General features: G+C 45.7%; 1 protein-coding gene and 1 long non-coding RNA gene across 3 annotated transcripts; one reads left to right on the forward strand and one right to left on the reverse strand.

Annotated features, from left to right (window-relative positions):
• Positions 1-3475: 3475 nt before the first annotated feature.
• Positions 3476-4950, reverse strand: LOC140627381 (uncharacterized). Its single transcript, XR_012026161.1, has 2 exons — positions 4807-4950; positions 3476-3866 (listed from the first exon to the last, which is right to left on the reverse strand). It is a non-coding gene; the product is annotated as an uncharacterized lncRNA (long non-coding RNA).
• Positions 4951-4960: 10 nt separating this feature from the next.
• LOC140627380 (embryonic testis differentiation protein homolog B-like) lies at positions 4961-6165 on the forward strand. Of its 2 annotated transcripts, none has more exons than XM_072815626.1 (2): positions 4961-5097; positions 5765-6165. In XM_072815626.1, exon 2 carries the CDS (start codon positions 5816-5818, stop codon positions 6002-6004), a length of 189 nt encoding a protein of 62 aa, XP_072671727.1. In that variant the 5' UTR covers positions 4961-5097; positions 5765-5815; the 3' UTR covers positions 6005-6165. The 2 variants fall into 2 exon arrangements, with proteins under 2 accessions (XP_072671727.1, XP_072671728.1); XM_072815627.1 differs by having other exon boundaries at positions 4987-5026.
• Positions 6166-9753: the final 3588 nt, after the last annotated feature.

The following is a 9753-nucleotide window of genomic DNA, read 5'->3' on the forward strand; positions in this document are numbered from 1 at the left end:
GTAGAGCTGGGCAGTGAAAGCCTAATGTGAACCATGACAAAGATTCATAGCTGGACCTCCATCAAGCTGACGAAAGCCCTCTGTGACCACTGGTGACTGTGTTGGCAATGAAGAGGAGTCACCCCCGCCAGAGCAAAATTTTTGAGAACCTCTGGGACAAGAAGCTCACATTCAGAGGATGCTATGTGTGGTCATGGCTCTGCACAGCAGGGAGGAGGAGCAGCCTAAAGGGTGACCTGGTCCTTACCACAAAGATGGTAATAATGGGGACATTAATAAATATAGTTTCACCTGCTCTGGGAGACCAGAGAGGAGGTGCTTTGCCCTCCGCATGCTGAGGAATCCCTCCTGCAGCACAGTAGAGGTAGCAGCCAGGGCCCTGCTTGACTGGATGACTGTTCACACCCGCACCCCAAGATCCTTATGAAATCCCAGGGAGACCTGTTGCCCAGCAATGCATATCTATAGGCAGAACTGATGACAGAAGTCTTGTTCTCCTTTCTGCCAGGAGAAGATTCTAATGTCCACAATGCAAACATTCCTTAGACAGCTGTAAACTCTCAAAAATTTCTGGTACTGGGGCTCCTGAAACCAGATTTAATTATAAATGCCAATTGGTTATGCATTTAGTACATGATCAGCATATCTGGGTGGCTCTGTCAATTAAGCATCCCACTCTTCATATTGGGCTTATGGGATTGAGCCTGCAGTAAAAGTCCAGCTCTGCACTCAGTGGGGTGTCTGCTTAGCATTCTCTTCCTCTCCCTCTTCCCCTCCCCTGCCACCCCCATGCCTGTGCACTTTCTCCCTCTGTCTCTCAAATGAATAAATCTTTAAAAATGTGTAATGCTTGGGGAGCCTGGTTGGCTAAGTCAGTTAAGTGTCTGCCTTCGGCTCAGGTCATGATCCCAGGGTCTTGAATCCAGAGATTCAAGCACCGCATTGGGCTCCCTGCTCTGTAGGGAGCTTGCTTCTCCCTCTCCCTTGGCCTGCCACTCTGCCTACCTACGGTTTCTGTGTCCAATAAATAAATAAAATCTTAAAAAATGTGTAATATATGATCAGCTCTAGAGAAGAAATGTAATTACATTTCATTGAAAATTTTACATAGTAGGTAGAATATTGACATATATAAGGAGCAGACAGCACTAAAAATGACTATGACACTGACTTATGTATTTTGATTCTTGACCTTGAAAGCCAGTTCTCACCTCTACACCTATAAGGCTGCTCACTATAATCACCTATGACTCTGCCTGAGGAATTTTTCTCACCCTTGGAGCATGCTGGACATGACACAAGGCTGTCAGAAGTGCCGGAGGTTTACTGATCCTGAAAGTAGCTAGTACTTTATTAATAATGGTTAGATATTTGGTGGCTACATACTCCAGCTTCCTCGTCCCATCCTTGAGGTGGATGTGAAATATGTTCTACCCAGTCTCCCACAGTGCCCCCCTCCAAATAAACTACACTTGCCAAAATGGTAACTTGCTGGATCATCCCCCACTTTAATTAGCTGCCTTCCGTGCAAGTCTCATTTCCCCACATCCCACCAGTGCTACTTGGTATTTCCTTTTATTAAGATTTTATTTATTTATTTGTCAGAGAGAGCACAAGCAGGGGGAGGGGCAGGCAGTGGGAGAAGCAGGTTCCGTGCTGAGCAGGGAGCCCAATGCGGGGCTCAATCCCAGGACCATGAGATCATGACTTGAGCTGAAGGCAGATGCTTAAGTGACTGAGCCACCCAGGCATGCCTGATATTTCCTTTCAAGTAAGCTATTTGTACTGACAAGTTTGTCTCAGGGTCTGCCACACTTGGACACATTGTAAATTAAAAATGCATTTAATTTGGGACCCTGGGTGGCACAGTTGGTTGAGCATCCAACTCTTGGTTTCACTTTGGATAGTGATCTCTGGGTTGTGAGATCTCTCTCTCTAAAATAAATAAATGAATCTATGAAAATAAAGTAAAAATGCATTTAATTCAGAAACACTAATTCAAAAAGATATACATAGCCCTACTTTTATTGTAGCATTATCTACAATAGCCAAGATATGGAAGAAACTTAAGTGTCCATCAATAGATGAATGCATAAAGATGTGAGATACACACATTTGAATATTAGCCACAAAAAAGAAGGAAATCTTGCTATTTGCAACAGCATGGATAGACCTACATGGTATCATACTAAGTGAAATAAGTCAGACAGAGAAAGATAAATGCCGTATGAGTGGACTTATATGTTGAATCTGGAAAAAAGTGAGCAAACAGAAACAGACTTAAAAGTACAAACAACAAATTGGTGGTTACCAGAGAGGAGGTAGGGGGAAGGATGGGCAAAATAGGTGAAGGGAATTAAGAGGTACAAACTGTCAGCTACAAATAAGTCACAGGGAGGAAAAGTATAACATAGGGTATATAGTCAAAAATACTGTAAGAACTATATGGTGACAGTATCTCTATCATCGTAAACATTGAGTAATGCATATAATTGTTGGATCACTATGTTGTACACCTGAAAATAATATAATATTGTATGTTAACTATTCTCAAAATTTTAAAAAATGCATTTAATTCACTCTGACACATGTCTGGTTGGAAGTAGATTTCCACACTCAAAGTTATTTTTCACCAATATTGGGTTTTTCAAAGATTTTATTTATTTATTTGAGCAAGAGAGAGCACGAGTGGGGGAGAGGTGCAGAGGGAGTGGGACAAGCAGACTCTGCCCTGAGTGTGGAGCCCAATGTGGGGCTGGATCTCACAACCCTGCAATCCTGACCTGTGCAGAAATCAAGAGTCTGATGCTCAACTGAGCCACCCAGGTACCTCTCACCAGTATTTGGACAATATACCATTCTTTCTTTCTTGTGCATTTCTGCTTGCCTCATTTTCTCCCCTTTTGTTATTCTCTTTTGAGGAAGTATATCAAGAATACAGAAATGTATAGAATATATAGGAAAATAGTGTATACTCATCTCCCAGCTAAGGGAATAGGACTTGAAACAGGGTGAACGATCTGTCCCTCATGTCAGCACCATCTGAATGTGGGATTTGCCATTCCCGCGTCTGTGTGACTGTCACGTAGAGCAAGCAGGGGCAAAACCCCAATGATTTTTTTCATTTAAGAGATTTTATTTATTTATTCATGACAGAGAGAGAGAGAGAGGCAGAGACATAGGCAGAGGGAGAAGCAGGCTCCATGCAGGGAGCCCAATGCGGGACTGGATCCCGGGACTCCAGGATCACGCCCTGGGCCAAAGGCAAGAGCTAAACCACTGAGCCACCCAGGACTCAGCAGTTTTTTCAGCTTCTCCCAGGAGCGCCCCTCTCAATTCCAAACCCCTCAGACGCTGCCCTGTTAGTAAACCTCTAGGACGGTTGCAAGCCGCCACCAGTTTGTGGCCTCCGGGTAGCACAAAGGGAGGTCTGAAGTACATAGATCATGGAAACAAATAACAGACCAAACCAAAATAAGTGAAAGCACAGCTTCAATTTTAATGGTTTCATCAGGGGAAGGATTTGTTGATCCACATCATTTTCTGGGATTTCTTATAATCCCCAAGGATCATGCATGAGTAAGTCATGTGGCATTTTGGCAAAGGCCATCTCCACACGGGCATCATTTGTGTCAGTGTCCACAAGCCATTCCATCAGATCTTAATCATTTTTGTGCCTCCCCGGTTGCCTCCCCAGTAAAAAGCTCAGCATGTTTTTAGAGGCCAATATGGGTTTTAGGTATTCATCTGCCTTCTTCTTGGTGTTCTGTGTGGGCATGCTGGGACCCACTTCAGAGCGCCCTTTCTCCATGACCAGTTGGGACACCACAAACAGCTTTAGGAAGAAGCACAACTGGGAAAAAAAACTGTAAAAGTGGATGGAATCGAGAATGACCTATTGGAGAAATAACAAGTGCCCCAGAAGCCCCTCCGCACCTCCATCTACTTACACATGTGTGTGCATGTATCCAAACACACGGACATGCAAACACACATACACACACACACACACCAATTTAGTCAGATACTGCTTTGAGGTTGACATCTGCTGTGAAATGCCAGCTTTATCATTTATTTGATCCCCGCATATATTGGAAAATATTTCTGGAATCTCAATTTTATTCCATCTACAGGTTTCTCAATTCCTGTTTCAACTGCTAACCCTATAGAGTATGTTTCAATAGGCAGTATGACAAGCTCCCCCTTTGGATAATTCCTCACATTTTCTCTTCTAGTTCCAAATATATACTCAAAGTCCTGTTGTGATTTATGATTGGGATTACACTGAAATCAGAAATTTAGAGGAGAATTGGTATCATTTCAAAGCTTAGTCTTGCTTCCTTCTCCCTCCCCAAAATAATTTAAAATATTATTTTAATGTCCAAACATGAAGTACATAAGAAGGTTCATGTACATTTTCCCTGTTTTTTTTTTTATTTCATTATAGTTGTGTTTCACAGTGCTTGTGACTAATTTGAATTGGACATTGTATTTCTATTATATTTTCTAGTAGAAGTGTACACAAAATTTAAAGTTTTTATGTGTTTAACTTATATCAACTGACCTTTCCTGATCCATTTCCTGAGTGATGGCTTTGTTTTTTCTGAGGAAATCCCTTTAGAGAAAGGCAGTTTTGCTACTTTCTTTAGGTAACATAATACTGGACACTAATCATAGTTCTTCTCCCTTTTGTTGTCTTTTAGTCCTTGAACACAGTATCTGAGTGTCTTGACATGGTTCTATAGGGGGTGGCAGGAAAGTGGGGTGAGTGGGCCTTCCCTGCCTCTCAAGGAAAGGAGTGCGTACCTTTCATCAGTTCAACTGCATCAGGTGTTACATGAATAAGGATAATAACTTCCCGTCCTCTGGCACCTCTCACTGTTTTCAGCCCTTAACCAGCTGTAACGCAAGTGATAGTGTTAAGTATTCAGATCTTGCATGCGGGCACAAGGTTCTGAGAGTCATTGTGAGTCACCTCTGGGGCCTAGCCAATAAGGCCTGAGGGCTCAGGGAAGAAAAATATAAGGTAAGGATCTTCCCCTCTCATCCCCGTCCTCTTCCAGACCATCCTCTACAGAAACCTGAGTAGTCTGTGAGGTAAGCCATCCAATATAATGTAATGTGGTTTTGTGCCATTACCACACTAACCCACCTGGTGAACCCCAATCCAACTATCCAGAAGGGGAGAGGTTATAGGACTCTCTCATTTGTTCACACTGGCCCAGAGATGCTCTGTAGAGAAGTGAGGAGGGGCACAGCCCCTAGATATTGGCTTTCTCACTTCTAGTCCCAGGTCTGTGTAGCCTTGAGCAAGTGCCTTAATTTCTCTTCTGAGTCAAGGATTGAGAACACAATAAGTACCTGCTCCCAGCAATAGCACTGCATCAGATTCAAAAAATACTGCACAAAATGGGGGAGGGCAGTCTGGGGGAATGCAGTGAGGTATTAGGAGTATGGAGTTCGTGGTCCGGTATCGGGGTGAGTGCAGTCTTCAAACACAATTGGTCATTAGCCTCACAGATAGCCCTGGTCCTCCAGACCTTAAACAGATTTTTCAGCACCTAGTTCCCCAGCCTTAGATCTTTTCCTCTTTGAAATCCTTTTTCTCTTTAACTAATGGTTCTTGTCTGATGTGGGGAATAAGGGAGATAAAACCATCTCATAGGACTATGCTGGAAACAAAGTATGTGTGGCAGGGAAGTGGCAGGAGGAAGCGCCCCTTGCGGGGGGCATAGAATCAACTGAATTTCATCAACTTTTTCAGGTTTACTCCATTGTGTTCCTTTTGTGAAGCCATTTGTGGTGTTAGCCAGACATGGAGAAAGAAAACCCTGAATTCAAACCCAGCCCATCTACAACCAGTGATGAAAAAAATGAGAAGACAAGTGGACGCTCAAAGCAAACCTTGCCCACCAAGAACGTGTTGCACTTTTTACTGGAGAGGCAGCTGGGGAGGCACCAGAGTGATGTGGATCTGTCTAGGTGGCTGTGGATGCTGACATAGCCACACCAGGGTAGAGGTGGCCCTTGCTAAAAAAAAAAAGCATGGGTCTTACCTGCTTATGCTTACCCCAATTTTTGAAAATGCAAAAAAAAAATTGATTTAAAATAACAAAACAACTTCCTTGTTTCAGCTACTACAACAAAAGCTGCATTTTCACTCTATTTGGTTTGGTATGTTTTTATTGCCCAAACAGCATTTTTAGGTTAGTAATATGGGACAGGGGATTTCACCACGGTAACCTGGAACACAGGAGCTCTCATAGCCTGCAAGGCGGTGAGGTCACAGTGCAGGTCACATTTCTTCCACCCTTAACCTGAAACAAAATCAAGGGGGCAGTGATGCAGAATTGGGGACCCCCGGGAACCGAGACCCCTCTCCTAAGCATTTGAGGAGACACCCGCTGTTTCTCGCTGGAAAACCTGGCTGCTACCCTGGTGAAAGTTTAAGAATGGGCCTCCCGCAGCGTAGGAAGTTTAGGATATCCATATTTTTTATTCTGAGCCTCATGAGGATACCATTTAGAAACTACAGCGTTATGTTTTTGTTGGCTCTATTTCATATAAAAAAATCAGAGTAGGGCAGCCTGGGTGGCTGAGCGGTTTAGCACCGTCTTCGGCCCAGGTTGTGATCCTGGACACTCGGGTTCGAGTCCCGTGTCAGGCTCCCTGCATGGAACCTACTTCTCTCTCTGCCTGTGTCTCTGCCTCTCTCTCTCTGCGTGTCTCTCATGAATAAATAAAATATTTTTAAAAAAATCAGAGTACATGGCATTTTAATATGGGAACATGGCACCTTCAGGGCCTCCTGAAGGGTAATGGCCCTTCTCTGGCCTGGTGGGGTGAAGCCAGGTGGGCGGTGGCTGGCAGTGGAGAACATACCGGACTGAGGGCCCCAGCTCCTTTCAGCAAGACAGGGGCACAAGAGAAAGTCGCCCCCCCCCGCCCCCCCTCCAGGAGGCTGCAGGGCGTGAGGATGCCTGGGGGAACAGGGTGCGGGATGAAGGACCTACAGGGCATGGGGAAGCAGCCAGCCCGGGGTGGGGGGCAGCCCGGGGACCCAAGCGGGAGTAGAGCCGGGAGCAGCGCAGCCGCGGGCATGCCTATCCTGGGTGGTGGGGGCCACCGCCTGTCCCCTGCCCCCTCCTTCACCGCTGTCAGTCGGGGATGGGGATGGTCCCCCCACCACTTCCCTTCCCGCCTGCCAGCACCTCAGGGTACCAGCTCCTCCCTGTCCGTCACTTAATTGGGACAACTCCGGCCCTTTGCATCCCATCCTCTGGTCCCCGTGCCTGACCACTCATAGTCTGACCGGGCCTCTGGGATCCCTGGAAGGGCGCCTTTTTGCCCCGGGTCCCGCACCGCTCATAGCAAACGGAGGTGCCACAGACCTGGACGCTTGGGCCGAGTGTCACTGTCATCACCTGGAGCAACGGGATGAGCCGCGCTGGGGGCCATCGCAACGTGCCTTCTGGTGCTGGGCAGCATGGAGCACGGAAGCGTGCACGCAGGTCCCCGCCCTGGGGCAGCCGCTGGCACCGCCTACCACGCATCTCCCGGAGTGCCTGATCCTCAGTGGAGGCCTACCGGAGGCAGTGACACACGCGGTGGCAACTCTTGACTGTAAACCCACTGAAGGCCACGCTCATGGGGCAGAGGCCAGGGCAGGAGGCTTGGAAGTTAGAGAGACCTCCTTACAGAGCTTCCACTGTGTGCTGATTGTACTAGAGGAACATCCCTCCCGCACAAAGTTACTGGGGGAATGCATTTCAGTGTCCCTGTGGAGGGCTCACTTTGTGTCTCCATAAATTAGAAGCACAAATACAACATTCAAAAGGGCAGGGGCTGGCAGAGACAGAAAGAGACAGACAGGGAGAGGGCGATGGAAAGGAGGGAAGGAAAAGGAAATTGACCCCAGAAGTCAATCCTGGGTCCTTTGCATGGGCTCGTCACATCCACAGCTATCCTCCCTTGAGAGACTCCGACTTTTAGTTTGTTTAGTGTTTCAGACCCTCTTCCAAGAAGAGTCCTCTATGGGGTTTGACAGTAACCCTGTCCAGTGTCTGGAGAATCACTGCCAAACATCCAGGGAAGACACTACATCACTCCAAAAGGCTCTGGAAGAGGGAACATAATGACCACCCCTCCTCTGTCTTCTTGGGGTTGGAGAAAGGAACAGGAACAAGATGTGAAAACGAAACTGGGGAGGGGTGGGCCACCTCTCTTTCGATCTTCTCAAATGGCTGCCCTCTGCCCCTTCCCTCCACCCCAAGTTAGAGCTAGCTGGAAGAAAAGAGGAGGAAGAGGCTCCCTGAAGTCTGTAAAGATGCCCATGCACTGAGTGTTACCAGAGACCCTATAGCAGAAGGGTACGTGGACACACTGCCTGTGCATCATGGATATGTTTATAACTGTAAGAAATCTTTCTTTTTGGGATCCCTGGGTGGCGCAGCGGTTTGGCGCCTGCCTTTGGCCCAGGGCGCGATCCTGGAGACCCAGGATCGAATCCCACGTCGGGCTCCCGGTGCATGGAGCCTGCTTCTCCCTCTGCCTGTGTCTCTGCCTCTCTCTCTCTCTGTATGACTATCATAAATAAATAAAAAAATATATTTAAAAAAAAAAAAAAAAAAAAAAAAAGAAATCTTTCTTTTTAAAAAGATTGTATTTATTTGTATTTATTTATTCATGAGAGGCAGAGGCAGACACACAGGCAGAGGGAGAAGCAGACTCCCTGCAAGGAGCCAGATGCAGGACTCGATCCTAGATCCTGGAATCACACCTTGAGCCGAAGGTGGACACTCAACCGCTGAGCCACCCAGGCATGTCTGTAAGGAATATTTCTAAAAAAGACATACATCTGGGGGTGCCTAGTAGGCTCAGTCAGTTAAGAGGCCGACTTTTGGTTTGGCCATGGGTTAAGATCTAGGGAGGGAAGGTTGGGAGATCCAGACTGGCCTTGAGCTGAGTGCTGGGTGCAAAGCCTGTTTGAAATTCTCTCCCTCTCTCTCTGTTCCTCCCCACCCTCTGCCACACTCATGAGAGCTCTCTCTCAAAAATAAAGAAACAAGTAATTTTTTGAAAAGGAAAACATACAACTGTCTAGGAACAAAAGTTCTATTAGCATCAAGTACAGACTCTAAGATACCTTCTTTGAAAGCAAAATTGCCATAAAAAGCACTTTGTTCCTTTGGTTATTCTCTTCTCTAATAAGTTGAGTACAGGTCAATGTGAGGCAGGCCATCAATCAATCAAACAAACAAACAAACAAACATAGGCGATACACTTTTGCCTGCTCGTTTTCCTGGACATAGAACAGTTACACAAATCTTTCAAACCTGTGTCTCTTTTCCCTGAAATAAGTCAATTATTATTCATGAAATCATGAAATTACATTTACTGTCATAACATTTTAGAATTGTTGAAATCTTAGAATATATTTCCTCTTAACGCCACATGTTATGCATAAAAAGCTGAGACTTAAGTAAGGCATTAAGACTTGGAGTGATCGGTCCATGGTCTGTTGCTCAAATACCCAGATGGAAGCCCTCGGTCCTATTGCCTAGAACTCTAAACTTTGTTTCTCCACAGGATTGCAATGGGCATTTTAAGTCTACACAACTTGATCGCAAGTGGTTTTTTTGTAGAATAGAGATTAGAAATACATTGTGAAAAAATAAATAAATAAATAAATAAATAAATAAAAAAGAAATACATTGTGAACCACATCATGGCAGGTGATGCCCACGGCCATGA

This window comes from Canis lupus, chromosome X, assembly GCF_048164855.1.
Source record: "Canis lupus baileyi chromosome X, mCanLup2.hap1, whole genome shotgun sequence".
Lineage (NCBI taxonomy): Eukaryota > Metazoa > Chordata > Mammalia > Carnivora > Canidae > Canis > Canis lupus.